General features: G+C 33.6%; 1 protein-coding gene across 9 annotated transcripts in view; it reads right to left on the reverse strand.

Moving 5' to 3' along the window:
* The window catches only part of ARHGAP12 (Rho GTPase activating protein 12), a 108,310-nt gene that overhangs the window by 31,479 nt on the left and 51,934 nt on the right, over nucleotides 1–24,897 (reverse strand). For 3 of the 9 annotated variants that reach the window (XM_081057502.1, XM_081057503.1, XM_081057504.1), the window contains exons 5-8: nucleotides 19,608–19,748; nucleotides 18,088–18,168; nucleotides 9,969–10,094; nucleotides 6,596–6,670 (exon numbers count right to left, since the gene is read on the reverse strand). In XM_081057502.1, the coding sequence (XP_080913628.1) occupies nucleotides 6,596–6,670; nucleotides 9,969–10,094; nucleotides 18,088–18,168; nucleotides 19,608–19,748 (423 nt within the window). The remainder of the gene's footprint in view (nucleotides 1–6,595; nucleotides 6,671–9,968; nucleotides 10,095–18,087; nucleotides 18,169–19,607; nucleotides 19,749–24,897) is intronic. The other 6 variants (XM_081057507.1, XM_081057508.1, XM_081057506.1 and 3 more) reach the window with 3 other exon arrangements.

Consider the following 24,897-nt stretch of genomic DNA (forward strand, 5'->3'; position numbering starts at 1 on the left):
TGCAAGTCAGAACTGGAAAAATGATTTATGACTTCCTGTTCAAAGAAACTGATACAATGCTATAATGATAAATACCACCAAAAAATGAATTAGTTGATATCAAACATAGTGACATAACTTTATCATCAAATCCTATGAAGGCAAAATCCACTGTGCTCAAGTTAAATGTTATCTTAAAGTGCTTCCAGGTAGAATTTTAAAAACACTGTCCCCGTTGCATTAGTTTCCTATATTCAAGTAAATTTAATCAAAATGAGTTAGTGCCTATAGTAATCATAAACATTAGTAAGCACTGTATGTCCATGACAGACCAATTTTCCTTCAACTGAAACACACAGACACACACACAGAAAAAATTATTACCAATTCAGAATTTATTTCTATTTAACTCACATCTCAGCTATTTTTCTCCATGTACTTTAATTACAAAAATAAACTTTCTTGTATGGAAGATAAACATAATATTACATATTCTCTCAGTAATGTCTAAAAGATAATGTTTGAAAATTTTGCCTGGTCTGATAAAAACTAACGTCTATAGACAAAACTGACAAACTGTTGTTGATTCACATTTTTGGTATATAAAGAACTAAGGAAATACATAAAGTTTTACTATAATTTTTTCATAAAGCATAGGTTAGATCACCTTAGAGATGCAAGTCTTATACATCTTATGCTCCTTGTTGCCTCTCAACAAAAACATCAATTACATAGTTATAACTATGCATAGGACGTTCGGTAAGAACATTCCCCATTTACTACCCCAATTTACTATCAAAAGCAGAGAGGAAAAAAATTGTCAATGATACAGGAATTAACTAACAACACTAATCTGAGAGGATGGACACTGGTTATGTGAGCACTGAACTGAAAGAGCCGAGAGGTGGAAATCAAGCCTATTAAAAATGCCGAAGCTGGAACTGTGTGGGGCAAGAAAGCAGAGGCAAGAAAGAAATACAGGTGTCACAACACGGAGGGATAGCAGTAGTGACAAAGAGCCTAAGGATGACAGAAACTCTCTAAATCAGGGATTCTTAACTCAATTAATGGATGGACTGAAACTGGTACAAAATTCTGCATGTACAGAGAGCGTCAAAAAAATGTATACCCATTTTAAGAAAGGAAAACTGAATACTCAATATATACCGATGACTAAAGATGACTACAAGTCACGTTTGACTTCTGCAATTACAAGAGGTGCTCAAAGTAGTTACCATCGGCGTAATTTTAAAAGTTTTTTTCCTTTCTTAAAATGTGTATACATATTTTTGTTGGCACCCTCTTCAAGAAGAGGGTCCAGAACTTTCACAAAATTCTCACAGGGATCAAGACCCAAATACTAATGCTCTAAGTATTAAGCACTCTAACTTGAACATAAAATAAGAACAAAATTTGTCATATCCAAAATGTTCAAATACAAAAACAATTACCATACAATGCGGTAAGTGCTATAAGCAAGGTGTATCTAACTCAACCTGAGAAAGAAAGGATGAGTAAGAGAAGGCTTTGGAGACTGACACTTGAGCTAAAGAACAAGAGTTAGCTAGACGGAAAGAGGAGATGAAAATAACATACAGTACAAAGGCAAAGAAGCTACAGAGGGCGTATCATACGTGAGGGCCTTTTAGTTCCACGAGTACTGGGTGAGGTGAAGTAGCAAGTAATGAACCAGTAGAAGGAGTGAACTAAGAAAGGGTGGCAGACTGGAAACTAACTAGAACACTATTCTAATAATCACTCTAAGAGCTGTTGAAAACCTGAACTAGGACAGTGACAGTGAGAGTGCAGAGCGCCTGAATTTGAGAGAGATTAAGACAGAATGGACAGGGACTGGATGAGAGGGTGAGGGGGAAGATCGGAAGGAAACTCCCAAGCTTGAGCAACTGGGCAGATGGTGGTATCTCAGCTTCAATGACACTTTTTTAGTGCTTTCCCTGACTACTCCTATGTAGAAGCTCCTCCACCCATCTCATTATTTCCTACTGCCCCTATGTTAGTTTCGTTTGTTGAACTTAATGCAAAGTACAACTACAATCTATTATTTACTCACTGTCTACTCCATCAGGCTGTATGCTGGGACCACATCTGTCTCCACATCTGGTCATCAACGTATGACCAGTGCTAGTACAGCATACTAGCATGACCAGTGTAGTTCAACACATATTTGTTGGAGAAATTAACCAACAAATGGGCAGTGCTATCACAAGAAGAAAATATAAGAAAGCTTTAACTTTCAAACACTTAAGTTTCTGAATCTGACGTAAAAAAATGCCAAGTAGGCAGGTGAATTACATAGGTTTGGCTATACAAGAGATTTGGGGGCGGGGGGGCAAATTTAGATTTTTATTTCAAACTATCTGGTGTACTTTCTCTACTTTAATATGACTCAAAAGCAACCAATGCTTTTGTGTTGCTTACTAAAATAATATCTTATGTAAAAATGCATATATCACACATGAATATATCAGTCTAAATACAGTTGATACTCAAAGAAAACTTCATATTGAAAACAAGCAGAAATGTTTTAATAAGGATTAGCAAAATATGGTTAAATTTTAACCAAAAAGACTGTAGTAAGACTATCCTATCCTAACGAGGCAAGAAGATAATAAAATGTCAGTTCTATTAAGTAATTTTGGAAAACTTTCACAGGTTCATAAACACTTTGCAGGCTCTAGAACTTCTAACCAATGTAGCATTCATTTAGTAAAACAGGTATTTCCCAGTACTAACAAGTATTATGTATCAAAATCAATAGAGTCCATCAAAATTCTTATCCTCAGTTAATCATATCATAATCGTTTCATACTAAGATTCTTTTAATACAGAAAAAGTAAACTTGCACAATGACATAGTGTTGAAAAAGAACCAGAAACTTCCAGAACAGGTAAATCCACAGAGACAGAAGGCAAACTAGTGGCTGACAGCAGGGAGAGGGAGAAGAAAAGGGAAAGGGAGGGAAGATGGGGAAATGTGGACTGGCTGGTTAATGGGTATGAGTTTCCCTTTGAGGTGATGAGAATGTCCTGAAACAAGGTAGAAGGAATAGCTGCACACACTGTAAATATATTAAATGCTACTGAACTGTGTAGTTTAAGACGGTTAATGGTTGATCTTATGTGAATTTCACCTCAATAAAAAGACTTTTTTAAACCAGCTGTTATTTAAAAATTAGATATTCAAATTACGTTTTTTTCCAAAAAAGGCTTTAGAATAATATTATTCAACGAAAATAACTACCAAGTTAGTCCACTAATACTTTTGTTAAAGAAAGTGGTAAAACATCCTTTTCTCTGAAATGTTTAATGCATTTATTTATACAATAATTGAAAATACAGGTTAAACAGCTCAAGTTTCCAAACTGTATATTTAAAATTTTATTCAGCTTTTAGTAATCTGGAACTTTAAAATGCATATTCTCATAGGCATATTGGGACAAATTTAAAAAATTAGATTCATAAATCAGCCCACAAAAATCCTATTTAATCTGTAGTGTAGTCATACTGTATAGAAATATATTATTACATTTTTAAAATATATGCACTGCCTATTTCAAAAAATGCTTTGAGGGGACTGTGAAAAATAACAATAATGCATTTGAAAACTGGAAATGAAACAAAAAAAGAACATGTTTAAAATTTATATTAAATCTGGTTTGAATAGAAGAGATTGAAGGAAAATATCATGCTAAGTGAACAGGCCTTTCAAAAAAGACCACATACTGTATATGATTCTAATCATATGAAATGTTCAAAATAGGCAAATCTAATGAGACAGAAAGATTACTGGTTGCTTAGGGTTCGGTGGGATCTAGAAGTAGAGGCATGATAGCAAATGAGCAAAGGGCTTCTTTCTGAAGTGATGAAAATATTCTAAAATTGACTGTGATGATGGCTGTACATACCTGAATACACTACAAACAACTGAACTGTATACTTTAAGTGGGTGAATTGTATGCTACATGAGTTACACTTCAATAAAGCTTTTAAAAAAAACAAAATAAAACAGAAGAGTTTGAAGAGGTAGACGGGAAATTTGCTGAAATTGTAAGATGACATCAGTAGCTAACACTGATTACGACATCATTTTCATTTCTAAATTTGTAGCTTCCTTTTTTCTTACCACTAGACTTTATACCAACCAGATTTTAACTCACGAGAGGGAAAATAGTATTTCTTTGCATTGACTGGATAAGAATGGGAAAGACTCGGTGGAAACAAGGCGAAGGAGAAGAGGGAGCAAAGGGCCAGGGAAGAAATCAAGGGGGGCAAAAGCCTCAGTGAGGAACGGCAAGACATCATGGAAGAGGTGTTTCCCAGCATTCCCCACTGTGAGGGAAACGAGCAGAGGTGTGAAATCAGAGTGGCCGCTGGTGGAATTAACACAGCTGTTCATTGTTTTGTTTTGCTTTCACCTGAAGTTACACAGGGAATGAAACAGAACACTGGTGAGGCAGTTCCCTGTTATGGCCGTCAGAGGGTACCATGAGTCCAGGATGATCTAGTTACTTTCAAACTCTGCAGAAAATGGCTAATGCATGGGGAAATAATTTGCAAACAGTCCTTTGTAACTCCACGTGGATCATTTACAAATTCCTGTTTCTAAAATTACCTAGAAATTCCCTTTTATCAAAATATAAATAACTTATAAAAGGTCTTCTTAAGAATTATATATGACCTATATTTAAAATAACTTATAGAGTTTCCGCTTTTTTCTAGATGGACTAATACAGAGTATTGTAGTAACAGCACTTTAGATATAAAACTATTTGTGTTTATGTGTTAAATAATGTAAAGGATAAAAAGTAAGAACATAGTCCCTATCTACCCCTTAGGAGTGTAAAACCTTAGTAGAGAAACAAGGGGTACATGAGGTAAATTTCACACCATTCAATGCAGTAAGTGACTTTGGAGCTCAGACACAAAGATCATTATCATGCTGAGGTTAGTCTGGCAAGGCCTCCTAAAGAGTAAGCACAGAATTGAACTGTAAAGTGTAACTAAGAAAAGCAAAGGACCACTGTCAACAGGGGAACTACCTGAGCAAGGTCAGAAGAAAATGTGTACATGTGATATGAACCATGAAAGAAAGACCTGACTAGGTAAGGGAACAGAATGAGTTAGAAAAGTGAATTTCCCCATCTGTGGAAATTCTTCCTTCTGACTAAGAAATTAGAAATATCCTAATAAGTAACAGCCTATTATAGTCTCATAAAATAAGGAAGTAACAATAAAAGTTTGTTTTAAAAAGCTTTCAAAGTTTCATGTACCGTGTTTCCCCGAAAATAAAACCTAGCTGGACAATCAGCTCTAATGCGTCTTTTGGAACAAAAATTAATATAAGACCCGGTATTATATTATACTCGGGCTTATAGTAAAATAAGACCGGGTCTTATATTAATTTTTGCTCCAAAACACACATTAGAACTGACTGTCTGACTAGATCTTATTTTAGGGGAAATACGGTATTCATTCAACAAACATTTACTAAACAGCTACTATCTGCCACTGCAATAGGTATTGAAGTGACTCCCTTCCTGCTCTAATGAAGCTTTTCTTTGTCCAGTGGGGAAGACAGACATTAATAGAGGGTTCAAGGTTCCTAGAAGATACAAGAAATGAAAAGAGTTACTCTATTTTATGTAATCAGATAACGCCTAATTAAATGCTATGAAGAGTAAGTATTACAGGGAAACCTGACCAAATCTATAAGATTTGAGTAAAATTCTCTGGCGAAGCAAAGTTTGAACTGAGTGCTAATGAACAAACAGAAGATAATCAAGCAAAGGGATGGGAGAGAAATGTAGCAGTAGGCAGAGAACAAGGGTGCAAGGACCTCGAGCTGAAAAGCAGAGTAGCTGCTGGAAAACAAGCCAGGAGGAACGATTAGGACCAAGAAGTACGAGATGAGGCTGGAGACGCTGTCAAGAGCCAGAGCATGCCCAATCTCACAGTCCTCACTAAAAATTTCAGTCTTCACTCTAAAACAAACAGGAAACCATTGAAGGGGAAGAGCCAGATCAGCAAATGACAGGAAAGACTGGGAGGGACATCAGAGACAGAGATCAAGTAAAATTTCACCCCAGTTAACACGGTGTCTGAAGAGAAGTCATTTGAAGGTTTTTCAGTTCAGGGGAAATTTAAAGGTGAGTTACGTCTGTTCAACATTCACCCGGGATAGACCGGGCAATGTATTTTACAGCTTAGAAAGAAACAGCAGCATCTATGCTCATTAAGGAGGGAATTGCTTCTTACCTTTGGACTATTTGCCTGAGGAAAAAAGGGTAAAATATAATCTGGCAAAATTCTACAGGGACTTTTACATTTATTTTTAAAAGCAAACAAATTCATCATTTACAAATATGGTATAGAAATTAACCATGAAGATACCATATTTTGCACAAAAAGGGGCTTTAAAATCAGTAAAATCTGATTTTTAATTTAAACCTATTTTAACTGTGACTATTTTTTTAAAAACCGATGAAATTTAATAGAAGCCCAAGAAATATTTAAACAGTATATTTAGAGAAAATTAACCTATTAAACTGATTGAAATAGGTGGACTCTATTATACTACAAGCTGCTGTCATACTAACTGTATCTTGGTGCTTTGATGCAGAGGGAGGAGATTCATTTTCAGGAGAGCAGGGTTTTGAGGCAGGTGGAGAGTCCTATAAAAAATAAGTAATGAAAAACGTTACTCTATTTTATGTAACTATATTTCTCCCTCCACTCACAGCGGGAGAGCTTAAAAGGGGAGGCTAAGAAATGTTTTTTTCTAGTTATTTTCCTTCTATATTCAGCTCTAAAATCAATATGATACTGATTTGAAAACTGCAGATGTCTTAAAGTTTATGAAATATGGCCTATTTTATACCAATTACAGTTAAATTTAAATACCGCATACAGAATTACTCAAAAGAAATGATGTATGTTGACTTAAAATCACGATGAAATATATTTAAAATAGGTAAAAGCTAAACACTTGTGCATAAAAATGTAAGTCACCTTACTAACTTGCTCTATAAATACCCAGGATTAGACAAGGAATAGTCACAGGAATTACTTGGCAACTGCCAGAATGAGAACTTTATTTTAGTCAACAGCTATGAAAGAAATTATATTAAATTACTATTAACATTTAAAGTAATTTAAAGCTAACATTCCAATTATCAGAAACAAGAAGATTTTTTAAAATGCAAAGAAGAAACCTCAGATTTAAAGATTAATAACTCACCAGAAAAAAAAAATGTTTTAATGTCTAAGCCTACAAGAATAGGAGCAAACCAATGAGGTTCATTTTTAAAGCAAATCTGCTTTGTCAATATTAAAATATGGTGTGTGATTTCTACCATAGATGTTTATAAGACTATTCATGGAAGACTGAAAAACCTTTCTTTGGTACCAATAGCCAAGCTTCATTTAAATGTTCTCCCTTCCCCTAAATGCTTTGAATAATTTCATGGAAAAATTTTTTTAAAAAATTACATGCTAATACCTATTATTAATTTTCCTATAAAACCAAATAATTTCTTTGAACATTCATCTTCACATGAGTATCAGTCTACTTTTCTATGGCTATGAAACTGGATAAGGTACTATCAAAAAACCTGGAAGTTTGTATGAAATTACAATTTAAAAACATTAACATCCGTTCACTTAGAATACAGTCTTCAGGTTTATACCCTATACAGTTTGTGAACACAGAAACTGAGCAACAGTGAACGTTCCCCGGGAAAACCCTTCAAGGGACAACCTTCCAAATTAAACATCCTAGGTGTACACTATTAATAGAGAAAATATTAAAATCATATCAAACATAGCTTTATGAAAAGAAATTACACTTAATGTGCAAATCTCAGTTTAGTCTCATTTAAGTACTTTTTGTGACAGCCTCAGATTTTTAACTTTTCAACTTCTTGACTTCTAAAAGAGTATGTAATATTCAAACAGTCTGAGAAAAAGAAGAAAGATTTGATGACCCAAACTAGAAAATAAGTAAATGAATAAAATGAATGGTAATTATGATTTATTTTTCATAGCATTATCAGTCCTACATAAATAAAATCCACACTAGAGTAACTACGAGTAACAATTATAATTATTGTAAAAAACAATTTTATATTTACATTTATTTATGTATATGTATATATATCTTAAATGCCTTCAAATAGCAGGTTTTAATAAAAACCATACATAGGCAGAAACAAAGAGATGCATCACATATACCGTACACACAGCAACATACACACACCTCCTTCCTCCAAGGTTGTCTGGCAATTCAATTAGGACCTATGTCATCATAACATTTGCTACATACCAGTAGTAGTAGTAGGTTTCTATGATTACATTTCAAGTTGTATACACTTTCCCCCTTTATATCAGTCAACTAGTCTGTTCTGGTATAGTCCATCTTTTACCGCCTCAGATCTTTAAAAGGTATATGCTAAGTGACGATAATAGAAAAGTTTATATGGTAAAGCAATTATCTATGACTCCATTTATAAAGGGTAAGGGGAGGGGAGAGACATTTCTACCAAATTTCTGGTCTCAAGAATATCATGTCCTTACAACTCTGAAACAATTAGATGAAAAAGGAAATGTAGTAAGAACTTCATACAAGTTATTCTAATAATAGACTAAAAATGAATCTCAAAAAAGATTTAAAAGGAGTAAGAAATTTTAAGTCTACGTCACCAAAATAACAATCCTTTTCGCTCCAGTAAGAAGAGGCAATGGAGTCGGTTTAACAATGGCTTTTGCATTAGAGCATCACACGTGGTATTTAGGAACTTTCTTTATACTCTGAATTGTACTCTGGTTCTTAGAGTAAAACGAATTTTTCTATTAAAATTTCTAGGAATCTTTAATTCAGGTTAACCTCACTGCTAATATATTTTCAAGCATTCTTCAATAGCACAGACTCCAAATTTCAATCCTTTAATATGCCTTCTACATTCAACCACATAGCATCCTTACAAAATAGAAATTAGAAACTGGTTACTACTTTCTTTCATTGTTGTTCTGTTGGTCCATCTGATATTGTATGTAGACTGTTTCTACAGCTCTACAAAGGTCCCCTTATAATTCAACAAAGACCAACTTTATAGTCACCTATAATTTCCCATTATACAAAAAAAACAAAAAAACTTGTTTTGACTTACAGATTGAAGCAATTTATAAAGGAATTTAAGACTGAAAGTATCCAAATATAGAGAAATATACCTTAAGAAAGTTCATTCTGTTTTCACTCACATACCTAAAAATGGAGGAAACCTGTTAATTATGCCAAAAGGATACTAGGATTAAAAAAAAAGTCCCCAATGACAAATATCTTTTTAAAATTATTTATTTTGGGGGTGTTACCACCACCTTCAAATTTTAACATTAGCATGCCTGATGTTCTGCAAATTTGTACTAATTTCCTATTCCAGCCCCAGAATAAAGCCACAATGGAAAGATGTAACTCACAAGGAAGTTAAAAACTTTACGGCTTTTCCATTCTAACATTTGCATCAAAATCCATCCCCTATTTGAAACAGAGAACACTACTTCTCTGATTGATAAACGAAGCACTTGGTGCAGAGAACATTTAGGGGAACAGAGGGAGTAGGATTCCAATCTTCCTTGGGATAGGGAAATTAATTAAATGTCTTTACTATAAAACCTCCTGGAGACTGAAGTAAAACCATAACAGATATGTGACTTTAAAATAGGTTTATAAAAAAACCATCTGTCAACTACTAGGCTCAAACCTATCAAGGTATATATAAGTCACTAAGCTATAGGTGGATAGAAAGGTCCAGGGTGTAAAAATCAAAACACTTCAAAACCAAAACCCATTCCAGAATAAATTGATGCCACATACAATAAAACAGTAGTCACCAAGGTATGAGATTCAGCTAAGGAGAAAACAAAATAACAAAGCACTTGCCAAAATTCTTAGCAGATTTTCTCAAAAACTCCTACCTTGTCATTGGTGTCCAGAACAATGGTGCTATGTCTCCACTTCGTTAATACTATTGGTTCTTGCAGCCGCCTGTCCAGACTCCTACTTTTAATTATTTCTCTTTGTTGCTGGGATGAAGCATTATACTAAAGAAAACAAAATATATTTCATAAACAATAGAAACGAAACTAGAACCTAAACATGCTGGCTCCCAATGACACATAACATTAAGCAAAGTTCATCATATGTCATTAACGTGAATTTTCTGGCCTCAGTTTTCTCATCTTTGACCAGCATTGTGGCACAATAGAGAAGATCACAGATTCTGGTGTTAGAGGGACCAAGTCACTGCTATCTTTGGCCAAATATTAAGTCTCCCTAAATCTAAGTCACATGAACTGTAAAGCAGATATAGCAAATATCTCATTCACAGAGTTGACATAAGGAATAAACAAAGTATAAGAACTACCAAGTATTTTCCTGATAGTTTCTCAATAAATATTACTTATCATTATTTATAAAATGAGGTCATTGGACAAATTAATTTTTTAAGGTTCCGACACTTCTAAATCTACATGAATTCAATTATTGGTTTAGGTTTTTAAAATAATGCTTACATACACTGCAACGGTTTTCTTACATTTAAAGGATTTTTTGTTTGTTTGGTTGGTTGTTTTCAGTGTTGTTTTCAACAACATACTATTGTTTCTCTGAAGTGGCAAAACATAACCAGGTCAAAAGGTATACACAGTCCTAGTTCTAAAGACCAATCCTGAATATATCAGTTGTGTACAAAGAATAGGTAATAACTGCCAAGAAAATTGCATATAAAATTAAGAACACACTATTAATGAAGCATTAAATCATTTAAATTTTTGAAAGGTCAAGCAGATCACCAAGCATAAACATCTGAGAAATGTGAGGTTTAAGAGTTATGCTGCTTTATACAGGCAATTTTAGTAAACTATGTTAAAATAAAATAACAAAATAAATCTGATTTTTAAGGGATACATTCCTCTCCTGAAACCAAAAGACATCTAATATATCTATTTCCACTTCTGAAAAGCTCAGTAAATCTTAAAATGTAATGATTCTTATTATAATTTCAATAAAAGTATCTTTGGAGATATTTTAATATTAAAAGATCTTCCAACATCTTTCTCCACAATATGCCATTTCTTTTCTCTCCAAAATGAGTCCATACAGTCACCCCAAAAAAAACTGTCTCCCAAAGCTGTCACTTCATTCTTCACATCAAAATTTGCACCACCAGGTAATCTCTTGTGGGTGTTGGTTTTTAATTAACTGTTGCTCAATCTTAAAACTTATCACAGAAGTTCACAAAAGGATCATTTCTAGAATAAACAAAGGTGAATGAAGCTCAAAGGCTACCAAAACATTCTGTGGCAGAAATCTCTAACTGAAAAGAGACCCAACTATAAACAGGGCTATATTTTCCCTTTAATATATAATATATAATCCCTATATAATCAGTGTTACAATAATGAAAATGGGGAGCTGTGTGAAAACTTATATGTGAACTTAGTGGATACCTACCCTAGCTTCTGAGTTTTATAATTACCACAACTGTTTAAAAATCCTTTCTATGTGGCAACAAAAGTAATGTAAAATTAGACCGGGTAATAATCACAATTTTAAATGTGCTGATGGTTCTACTAGGCAACAGTATGTTCATAAAAGCCAATAAAGCATAAGTGAAACAGATATAAAATCTAGTGTAGACAGAAGAGAAAATAAAGCGTCATACTTAGAGAAAAGAAAAATGAGAGACTCTACAGTTAAAACATACACGTGGACATTTAAACAATATGGCTAAAACTTAATTTCTAATCCCTTTTAAAACACTCTGTTTTAAAATTTTTAACTGAATTTTTATTTGAATTATTTCAAAATACAAAAACATAGAGACTATAATGAAAACCCATCATCAGTCTTTGGCATATCAAACATAAGACATTTGCTTCAGTTACCTCGTTTTTCTAAATAAGATATAGACATTATTAGAGGCCCTCTGAATACAGTTTCCAGATTCCATTCCTCTCTCTCGCCCCTCAGCAGTACCACACAATTCAGTGTTCATCATTCTCATCCATTTTATAATTTGATAAATACGTATATATCCATAAATATACCTATGTATTACCGTATTTCCCTGAAAGACCTAACAGGAAAGTAAGCCATAGCATGATTTTTCAGGATGCTCGTAATATAAAATAAGCCCTAATGCATCTTTTGGAGCAAAAACTAATATAAGACCCGGTATGTAAGACCCGGTCTTATTTTCAGGGAAATACAGTAGTGCTTATTTTATATTACAAGCATCCTGAAAAATCATGTTAGGGCTTATTTTCCAGTTAGGTCTTATTTTTGGGGAAACACGGTACTTGTTTTAAATGTTATGTAATGGAATCATATCACACATCATTTTTCAACTTGTTTTTTTCATTTGATATGTTTGTATTTAAAAAATGTATCCATGTTGGTGAGTATACAGCTCTAACTCATTTACATTTGCTTCTATGCACAGTATCGCTATTTAACTCTTTGGCTAGACCATTTGAACATGTTCGAGGTGGTAGTACGAATATATACTCTTACCAGCAGAACACAGTGCCTTGCACGGCCCTACCAGTATTGCTGAAATCATATGCATTTATGTATATAAATGTATGTACCTATGCACACATTTTAAAAAATCTATCTGATGGGTAAAATGCTACTTCATTGTTTTAATTCACATTTTCCTGGTTACTTGTAAAACCGCGTATCTTTTCATGCATTTATTTCATGTATTTCCTCTTCTGTGTATTGTTTAATCATATATTTTGCCTATATGCATCTGAGTTATCTTTCTCTTACTGGTACGTATAGAAAGAACCAGGACATTCTTATTATATTTTGGATTCTAAACCTTTGTAAACTATGTGAGTTGAATGTATCTTTTCCTAGTCTGTAGCTCATCTTTTCCCCTTTATGTTAGTATTTTTTACATGAGAAGACATTTAGATGTAGTCAATCATTCCTTTCATAGTTTTTCTTTATATAACCTTGTTTAAGAAATACTTCCTATTCTGAAGTCAAACATATTCTTTGATATATTCTTCTATAGCCTTTACAGTTTGCTTATTATATTTACATCTCTAATCTTCCTGGAATTAATCATTAAGTGTAAAGTGAGGTCAAGATCTACATTTAGTTCTTTTCTTCAATGTGAATACTAATAATCTTAGCAACATTTATTGCATAGTCCATGCTTAACCCATTGATGTATAATGCCACATCTGAGCTTCCAATTCTGTTCTGGTCTATTTCTCTATATATGTGCCCTTACTACCCCATCTTAATCACCATTAACAGGAACCCCATCCCTCATGTGCCCCCACACACGTGTACACATTCTCCCTGCTAGGGAATATTTTGCTTCTTCAGACCTTTGTTTGCAAATCAAATTTAGCATGAGTTCCAAAAAGGTAGGGAGGGGTATAATAAACAGAAAAGCAGTGAATTTACAAACTAATGTGAACTCTGTTATCAAATTAAGCCTCCCAATCCAAGATGGTATACTGCACCATTTACTCAGGTATTCTTTTATGTCCTTCAGTTCTGCTCTGAGATTTTATTTACTTACAATCTTACGAACTTTAATAGGTATCTTCCTATTACGAGTGTTTTTGTAGCTGTTGCTGCTAGTATAAAGAGGAATTTATTTCAATCACATTTTCAAACTGACTATTTACTACAGAAATGAGTAGTTTTTATGTTGATTTTATACCTAGCAACTTTACTGAATTCTCATCAGTGTTTAGTTTGTAGATTCTCGATTTTTTATAATCAAAAAACCAATTGTATCTTCTTTTCAATTTTATTACAGGTATGCCCCACTTACCTAAAGTTTGTATTACACCACTTCTCTTTCACAAAAGACCTACATTAGTCCCTGTTTTCACTAATAGAAAGAAATCCAGAGAAGATTTTTGCTTTTACGAAAAAAGCTGTCAGATATTTCACTTTATGCCATTTCGGCTTACAAAAGGTTTCATAGGAATGCTCTACTTTCTGATAGAGGGGAAAACCATTATTTCTTTTCTTGTCTTATTTTATTGTTGAATAGAAACAGTGATAGAAAAGTTCTAACCTAGGGTGGTGAACACACAAAGAGATTTATTTATAGATGATGTAACACAGAATTGTACACCTAAATCTATGTAATTTTAGATTATGAAATCTATGTAATTTTACTAACAATTATCACCCCAATAAATTTTTTTTTAAAAAGTTCTAATCTCGTTCCTAGCACTAACGGGAAAGCTTCTGTAACCTTACCATGAAATATGAGATTTACTGTAGATTATTTGATAAGTAACCTTTAGTACAATGTAATGTATCATTATATTTAAAGTGATTTTCTTGTAGAAGCATATATACCCTGTTTCCCTGAAAATAAGACCTAGCCAGACAATCAGCTCTAATGCGTCTTTTGGAGCAAAAATTAATATAAGACCTGATTTATATTATATTATGTTATATTATATTATATCGTATTATATGATATTATATCCGGTCTTATATTATAGTAAAATAAGACCAGGTCTTATATTCATCTTTGCTCCAAAGGATGCATTAGAGCTGATTCTCCAGCTAGGTCTTATTTTCAGGGAAACATGGTAGTTAGGGCACAGGATTTTTAATGCATTTTGAAAATCTTTTAACAGGTGGGTTTAGAACATTTACATTTAATGTAATTGTTTATATTAGGTTAGTGCAAAAGTAATTGTGGTTTAAAAGGTTAAAAATAATTGCAAAAACCGCAATTACTTTTGCACCAACCTAATACGTTAAAGTTTGCCATTTTATTATTGTTTTCTGTTCTGTTTACATTCTTGTTTCTCCTCTTCTGTCTTCCTGTAGGTTACTTGAGCAGTTTTTACTACCATACTTTAATTTATCTATACAGATGTGCCCTAACTTAGAATGGGGCTCAGTCCCCCCAAAAAAACATCATAAGTCCAAAATGCATTTCATACACCTAACGTACCAAACATCCTAGCTTAGCCTAGCCTACCTATGTGTTCTCAGAACACAATATCCAAAAAACACTGTAGAGTATTGGTTGTTTACCCTCGTGATCATGTGCCTGAGGGGGAGCTGCAGCTCACAGCCGCTGCCCAGCGTTATGAGAGAGTACTGTACGGATATTGTTAGCCTGGGGAAAGATCAAAATCCAAAATCTGAAGTATGGTTTTTACTGAATGCCAATCACTTTTGCACCACTGTAAAGTCAAAAAATTGTTAAGTCGAACCATCGTAAGTAAATCAGTAGTTTCTTGTCTGTAGTCTCCTGGGACTATCTTTTGCTACAGTCTTTTAGCACTTACTCTAGGGATTACAATTTACATACTTAATATATCAGTCTACTAGTATCAGCATTTTACTACTTCAAATGAAATATGGAAACCTTACCAACAATTACATCACGTTACTCTCCCGCTTTATAATATAGTTGTATTAAATATGTCTGCACACAATGAGTACTACACTTTAGAAATGTTATAATTTTTGTTTTTAATGTCAAACATAATTTTCAAAATTCAGGACAAAAGTCTCAGATATTCGACCTTCTCATCCCATTATTTCCTCATTCCTGATGTTGCAAGTTTTTTTCAGTTATCATTTCCCTTCTGTTTGAAGTACTTCCTACAGCAATTCTCTGAAAAAAAGACTACTGGTACCAGTTTCGAAAAGTAATACCTGATTGATATATTCTTCAACTTCTTGGTACATTTAAAAAACAAAAATCATGTTAATCTTAGTATGTTAAACTCGCTTTTCTCCTAAAAGTTTGCAACAGCCATATTAAGCTTGGAATATTAATTTCTCACTTAGAAGTTTTATTGAGAGACAATTAAATTTGAAAAATAAAGTTAGGTGACTTCATATTCAATTTCTGAAAAACAGCATACAAACAAACAAAAAAAACAAACTGTTGCTAGAGTATCACTCAACTGGTATGCTGTGGTTCGTAAAATAAAAATCCTATAACGTTCTGAATGCTCTGCACAACTCCAATGTTTAAAGGGTAAATATGGTTTTATCTTCAGAATCAGATTCAAAAATACAAATTAATAATGATGAAAACAGAAAAACCCACAAATGTTTTACTGTATCATATTGCTTAATTTTAAAGAGTAATAACGTAAAACTCTCAATCCTGAAATGTGTGAGGGGCAATTTATGGCACTTTTTAAATGTATTTTTATTTGGATCTTTCTTCATTCTTGGTACAATTTTATGGTTACCTTTAAGTAAAAACACAATGTAACAAAACTTTGGAAACAATAAACAGAGCAGTGGTTGCTAGCTAAGGGGGAGGGAGGGGGGGGTGAACAGACAGAAAACAAAGGATTTTTAGAGCAATGAAAATACTCTGTATAATATTATAAAGACATAATGATTTCATTACACTTTTGTCCAAACTCACAGTATGTACAAAACCAAGAGGGAACCCCTAAGGTAAACTGGACTAGAGTGATTATGATGTATCAATGTAGGTTCATTCTTGGTAAAAATGTACCACTCTGGTGAGAGATGTTGAAAATGAGGAAGGCTAATACATGTGTGGGGCAGGGGCTTGTGAGAAATCGCTGAACCTTCCTCTCAATTTTGTTGTAAACCTGTAACTACTCTAAAAAAAATTAAGTCTTTAAAAAAATTATTTAAAAACCCACAATGTAATAATATCATCACAACTCTCTGCATGTGGTAGCTTTTATAATTAAAATATTAAAATTATCTTCATTTATACCAATATGTTAAGCTGCAAATAGTATTTTAAAAACACAATATTGTCTAAATGTACATTTTAATATGACTTCTAATTTAGAAAGAAGTTAAACAACAAAGAGGTTAAAAATATTAAATTTTGTTTCTGGTGAGCTATGCAAAAAACAAAGTACCTCTGTAAAATGCGTGATAAACTGTCAAAAATGTTCATTTGAAGATCTGACAAGGCTTTTCTAACTACAAGAAAAATCTAGGGCTGTACTATTTGATAGCCAAATTAACCAAAAGATCCGGTATTTGCTTTATCCCCTCTCCTTCCAACCCCCACCAAGTTTCCATCGCAGCAACCTACACTGTTCCTTGAGATCATAACATTTTAAAAGCTGTCAGCTATAATGGAGCTGTTTTGCTACTGGCTCAAAAGATTCATAAGGGGTGTTCTTAGAAATCAACTATAGGCAGTATATTTTATTCTGCTATTATCGAGCCTTATAATTTCATAAAATAATTAAAGGCCAAATAACACTCACATAGCAAGAAACCACCATTTAACTAGTTTACTAGATTCGTGTGTTCCAACCCTCAGTCAATTTGGTAACAATACCTAGTGATGTTTTTTCTATATCCATATGTATTTATACTACACAATTTTCTTTAAACTACATATTTTTCTTTAAATTGACTTATTTAGGGGGAAAGTAATTTCTTCCAAAGCTAAAGTCTATCTGATAACTGATACCACAGATATTTCTGCTAATTATAGTTGTTTTCTAAAATATTAAAATAGTGGACCAATTAAAAATTAAATGATTGCTCAGGTATCATTTAAACTCAACCCTGGTGTACTCTGAAAAGATATCTAGTGACACCCTAGAAGATCTGATCACCACATGCTGCCTATCTCAGCCAATAATTGACCAAATTATAACACACATTTACGTAAGAGAATAAACTTGAATACTGAGCTGCTTTCCTTTTAAAAATACAGATTAAATATAAGACCAATTTCATCTCGAAAACTCAATCTATTCACGATAACTAGATTTAAGATAGCATTATTGGCACTAAAGGGGATGTTTATTTCCAAGAATAAAGAAAAACCAATTTCAAGTTATATCAAAAGTATTTTTGAATAGGAATAATCAATCCTACGTAGCAAAGATAATGCACATTTTAGAAAAATTTAGCCAGTCACAGGATTCTCAATGGATTCTAAAAAAATTAGTCTTGTTGCTTTTCACAAGTTGAATAAAATTATAAAAATAAATCTGTTGAAACCATTTTCATATTATTTCATCTACTATTTTTAAATAGAGATTCACTGTTACAGTTCATTACCTTTGGCAATTCCCATTCCGACCTAGATCCATCGGCACTGTAGTAATATTGTCTACCTTGATCATCAACATGCTTGAGCCACTATAAAAAATAGAAGAGGTTTTATGTTTCAACTTAAATAAAAGTAAGTTTAGACTTACAACCAGAGATATTATATATTATTCTTACAAATTTTATTCTACATGCTCAAGAAAACTGCAAAAAAATAAAATAATAACAACCTTGCATTTTAAGTTTGGTAAGAGTAAATAAACTCCGTATTAAACATAAGTTTATTTTCCCCCCCTTTCCTCCAAAGTCAAGGTATGGTTCAAGGACAACTTAACAACATAAGAAATATAAAATGTAAAGTATACATGGATAACATACGCAGTGATAACACCCCCCCTGAAAACAGGGTTGAAAAATTAACAAAAGAGGGTTTGCTTCAATCTTTAAGTATAAAACTACTGAAAAATTTAAGTCAAACTTCATGTAGCCAACACATCTCACTCAATATAATTTAAATAACAGTAAAAACAAAACTACTTTATAAAATATAATACAGGGCCTATGAGAAGGAAAAGACCAAGTATTGCTAATACAAACGTATGATCTTGATTGTAAAATATATGAATACTGCTGTTTCTTATGTTCTAGTGCCAAATAATTAAAGGAGAAATGAGAGGTAAAGGCCAGCTTCCATTCATTCCCAAGTGTCTATTCTCTAAACCAACACAACCAACCAGGTACCTTCTCTGATGATGAGATGTAATACACAAATAAATATTTCAATATGCATTCCCAAACTAGTTAATTAATCGTAAAATACTAGATTCATGGTTTTTGTTTTACATACTTTGGTTATAAAAGAAAAAGGAGTATAGAAAGTAAGGTGGTATATCATAACGGCATGTTGAGAAAACCATCCCCAAAAATACATTCCCCAAGAAATATACAGTCAGCCCTACCCATCTGTGGGTTTCACCCTCAGATGTAACCAACTGTGGATCGAAAATATTTTTAAAAAATTCCCAGAAAGTTCCAAAAAGCAAACTTGGATTCGTCCTGCGCCGAGCACTACACACTGGATCCACAATAAAGTGATGTGCAGGCACTTCCCGCTGTAGCCTATGTGCAAACACTACCCCACATAAGGGACTCGAGCGTCCGTAGATAATTATACCTGCAGAGGAGAGGAGAAGGGAGGCCTTGACCAAATCCCCTTGAGATACAGAGGGATGACTGTATAAAGAAATACGTTTATTGAAGAAGTCTAAAAAGAATGATACTCAACAGCTCTGCTCTTTAATAAGTCTGTCTTACGTGGGTTCTGACACCATAAAAATCACAAATTATAAGCAGTTTAAAACCATGAATCAGTAGTTATACTGTGTTTTCATGTTATCAAGTGACATGATTACAGCATTACAAAGAATAATATTTTCATGAGTTTTTAAAATACTACTAAAGTTTCAGTACACAACGGTTTTATGAGAGGTTTCAGCCAAGAAAACTAGATGAGAAAAAAAAGAATGTACCTTTTCATTAGTATAGTCACTGGTATATAAGGTATGCCCACGTTCATCCAACTCTTCTGACCAACCCCTTGGAGGAGAACCACACTGACTATCTGACTGGCTGTAACAAATGCTGTGGTAGTTTTCTTCTGATGAAAGAAGCTATAAATAGTCAGAAACATAAGGATTTTTCTTCTTTGAATAATGTAAATATGCAGCAGTTGAAAATCTAAGAGATCAACTTTATTTGGCTATAAGTACTAAGAAATCTTGAATATATTTGAATATTTTCAAAACAAATTATTTAGTCTTTTAAATGGTACACTGTAAGTGCTGAGGTGAAATTAATAATAGCTGTTTAACCACATTAATGCAACCCTAGAAAAGTTCACCATGATAAAATGGAAAACAATGCTTTCAGGCTGAGATAAAATGCTACCTCGGATTTAATGCTGCTTTTGAACTGAAATCAGGTTAAAAAAGACAGAGGTACGTGTGTCTATACACACCTATGTGTAAGCAAAGTAAGTGACGAGGACACGTCAATAAACTGAGCGTCTTGGAAGTTCTCACTCACCTATGTATCACCAGCTCCTACTTAAACGCCTGGCAAATAACAGGGCTCAATAAACATATCTTGAACTATTTTATAAAGTATGTGGGGTGGGGAGAGAAAAGATACTAGCTTTGTAACACTATTTTATGTTCTAATTTACTGTTAAGTTTTCCTAACTCACCCAATCAAATGCTTACTAAAGACAGCTGAAAACTACACTTCAAAACAAGAAAACATAATATTGAGAAAATTCAAGCACAATACAGAGAGATTAAGAAATTCAGTATAAAAATAATTTAGGCATACTTTAAGAAAGCATAATATACTCCAAATATAAAAGAGAAGCAAATAAGAAGCTTAAGAAAATTGAACAATTTCTGCTTTTTCAAATGAGAGGCACCGTAATATGACTAAGCAGCAATTTGCTGGCAGCACTTAAGACTTCATTCATTCAATAAATAAATACTAAGTTAACTCGCATGTGCAAAAGACCCTTCCAGGGTCACTTTTAGGTAAAACAGTTTCTGCAACTAAATCTTAAGCAGACTGTATTTTCTACCTCTATAATTTGGTCTGAAACACTAAAATGGGCAGATTCTAACTGTTGTAACTTAAAGACGTAAGCAGCCGAATGTTAGTCTGTTCACAGACTAGCATAGACAATACTGCAGAAGCCTTGCACAAAGTGAATCATACATGTTTTGTAACAGGACTGTTTTTAAAACATGGGAAGCCTAATTTAAAAATCAGGAGTTTGTTTTTATTTCATTGAGACCACTTTAAAAGGTAAGCTCAGGAAGGAGAAGTGCAATCAAATCTTTTAGGAACACAATAAAAGAAGGCAATCTAACTAGTAAAATTAATTTAAGAAACACTAAATCATTTTTTCATAAATATGACTCTCTAGTTGACAATATGCTCACTGTAATTTCCTATTTTCTGAGCAGTAAAGATGTTCCCTTCTGCCATGAAAAGTAACCTCCAATATCTCGACATGTTTTATTATACTATAGAACCAGGAGTAGCTTTAAGATCTTGATATTTACTGCTAGAAAAGAGCCATTTAATGGCAATTGAATAAAAACTAAGATTGTTTTTGTCAAGTATTCTCCAATTGTTAACTGCTCTATCCTAAATAACTACAGTCAGCAGGGTACCTGGCTCAGTAACTTTGGGGTACATATCCTGCAGCAAATGTAGCCTAGTAAATATATGAGGGGGCTATACAGAAGTTCCAGTTGTAGAAGAAAGACAGGTAGGTACCCAACTGATCATCTGGATGAAATACTTAATATATATGAGTATTACATAAAAAAAAATTTTTTTAAACCATTAATGAGCAAGAGGTTAATCAAAAAATACTCAGAGGTCAAAAACTAATAACTAAGAGCAAGAATCCAGAAAAAAACACACTATGAAAAGACCAGTTTTCTCCTTGGCATTTGCCAAACTGCAAACCAGAATGTTAGTTTTCAAGGTCGTGCAGAAGCATTAGGGAAAAGGACTCAGGACCACCAAAGGCAGGGATTCTAAAGGAATACCCCACAGTGCAGAACTAGAACGCCAAAGAATTATACCTGCAGATTATGGGTGAACCAGAAAAAAATTTGTCCCTTTATTCCACACTAGGGAAATCATAGGAATCTTCCCCAATAATCAGGGGAAATTGGGGAATTCCCCAATCATAAGCCCATCTTCACGCAATACAAATTACTACTATGTAAGTAGCCTGTAAAAACTAAAGTTGAAAATTTAGTTTCAAATGTTCGTAGGATACTAATTTGCCTAGGCACCTGGCAGAAACAAAAGCAAACCTTCTCTGAAGAAACAAGCTTCCAAACCCAGCATTCAAGACTTCCTACATATGAATTTCCAAGAACTTTAATCTCACATTAACACACACACACGCATGCACGAAGTGACACACACCATGAGTGACAGCAGAAAAACAGACAGCATAATCAGACTCTCAAAGACATTATGTACTAGAATTATCAAAAAATAAAATACAAAATAAGACTAAAGAAAGGTATGACAAATAAAAGCAATATACGATCCTTCACTGGATCCTTCACTGCAGGGAAAAAACTATAAAGGATATTACTTGACAAGTGAAAAGCACAGAATATTAACCATGTATTAAATAATACACCGGCTTTAAATTTTTGTGTGCGTGATAAATATATTTTTCACCAAAAAATAAATGGTTTTGCTGAAAAATGTCTGTATACTCAAGAGAATAAAACAATTATGCTGTCTGCTTCAAATTGTTCAGAAAAAAATTACTAGACGGTGGGGAGAAATAAAGGAAATGTGGCAAAATATTAACAACTAAGTAGATCTAGATGAAGGCTGTCTGGAAGCTCACTATACTGGTTCTTTCTAGTTTTTTATAGGTTTAAAACTTTTCAAAGTAATAAGATGGGAAAGCTCCCCCAAACAAATAAAAAAATAGCATCTATTTTAAAATTCAAATATTGGTTTAACATCAAATCAAAATGTAGATGAAAAGAAAAATCGTGAACAGAAGCCAAACCTGGAAATTACTGAGAATGAAGCAGAGAGACACAGATAAAATTTTTAAATGTAAGGGAAATCAAGAGACATGACAAACAGAATAAGCAGATTAAACATTTATCTACTCAATGTTCCAGAATGAGAGGAAAGAAAAAAATGGGACAGAAACTATATGCATAATGACCAAGAATTTTCCAGAACTGATCAAAGATAAGACTCCTCAAATTTAAAGGTCCCAACAAAGCAGGAAATACAAAAGACAGCTTCACCTGATCACATCATAGTGAAATTATAGATAGATCTTAAAAACTACCAGTAAGAGACAAACCACCCTTAAAGGAAAGACAATCAGACTGACAGTTGAATTTTCATCATCAATAATGGAAGCCTGAAAACACGAGAATAAAATCTTCAATAAAGTAGGAAAAAAACAAACAAGTAAACATTCAATTTAAAGAAATAAATTTCCAGATAAGTAAATAAATTTCCAGATAAACAAAATCTAAGATTCTATCACTAATAGAGCCTCACTAAGGAAATTTTTTAAGTATATATTTAAAAGTTATCCAAGATAATCTAATTTGCATAAAGAAATGTGATAAAACAAAGTGGTAAATATGAGGATTATAAAAGTCACCATGTACAACAATAAGGGGACTAAAAATAGAAATAAGATATAAGATAGCAACAGCACAACGGCATGTATAGTTCTTGTGTTGCTTTAAAGGAGCAAGAAGATATTAACTTTAGACTCTGAGTGTATGCCTGTTAAAATTTCTAAGGCAGGGTTTCTCAACAGCTGCACCATGGACATTTAGGGTCAAGAATTCTCTGCTGTGGGAGTTGTCTGTGTCTCACAGGGCGCTCAACAGCATCTATGGCCTCCATCCACTAGATGCCAGTAGCACACCCCAAGTTCTAACAATCAAAACTGTCTACACATTGTCTAATGCCCCCACTTTCCCTGGAGGCAAAACTGTCCCCAGTTGAGAACCTTTGATCTAGGGTAACAATAATAAGCTTCTAGGTTAAGATGAAAAAGTGAAAACTTGCTCCCTCTCAAACCCCACTAAAATAAAAAGTGAGATATGCTTTAAAAGACCCAAACCAAGAAGAGGGAGAACAAAAGAAGAGACAATAGTCACAAACTCTGGAAGCCGAGAAGCAGATAAACAGGAAAACAGAATATAAACTGATGGAGGTGGGGAGTGGAGTTGTGGGGGACAGATGAAACCCAACAAATTTATAGAGAAGAATCTTCAAGTGGCTCAGGAACTGACAGTATTAGGTATTCCAAGAACTGGCGGTAAAGGTGGGGTACTATTCGGTTGGTGCAAAAGTAATTGCAGTTTAAAAGGTTAAAAATAATTGCAAAAATCGCAATCACTTTTCCACCGACCTAATAAAATGAGGATTAAAATCGCCAGAATCCCCTTCTCCACACCTGGCTGTTAGCTGCATCTTCCTTATCTCAGAAGAATGACAGGTATTTATTCCCTCTCAAGAGGGACAAACAGTAAGATTCTGAGTTGGAAGACAACAGGCACAGTTGGTAAAAACAGAAAGAGGGAAAACTAAGGGATTATATGAAAACTGAATGCCAACCACCAAGACCCTGGCAGCCCTTACTCTCCAGACAGAAGATTTTTAAACTTCTTTCAAAACTCTATTAGTCTAAAAGGAAAGACCTAATGGTTCTAACATTGGGGACTCCCCAACAAGCAGCTGACCCTAGACTGCCAGAAAGTGAAGAAGTTCAAACGCTTTTTGGTATTATGAGAAAAAATGATTTCCAACCTAGAATTCTATAGTCAGGCAAAACTAGCAATTAAATATGAGAGAAGAATATAGACATTTTCACATGTAGTCTCAATTTTACCTCCCATGTGCAACCTTTCTCAAGAAGTTACTGGAAGATGTGCTCCAGCCACTTTGGAAATATCTATTTTTATACAATTTGTGCAGAGATTACCGTGTTTCCCCAAAAATAAAACCTATCCAGACCATCAGATCTAATGAATCTTTTGGAGCAAAAAATAATATAAGACAGGGTCATATATTGTATTACATTATAGAAGACCCAGTTATATTAATTTTTGCACCAAAAGATGCATTAGAGCTGATGGTCCGGCTAGGCCTTACTTTCGGGGAAATACAGTAGTAGTATAAGTTGAGACTCTGATATACAAATCACTCTCATTTAGTTATTGAAATAGAAAGCTAAGAAACCTGTTAAAA

The sequence above is a fragment of the Rhinolophus hipposideros genome (genome assembly GCF_964194185.1).
Source record: "Rhinolophus hipposideros genome assembly, chromosome: 1".
NCBI classification, from domain to species: Eukaryota; Metazoa; Chordata; class Mammalia; order Chiroptera; family Rhinolophidae; genus Rhinolophus; species Rhinolophus hipposideros.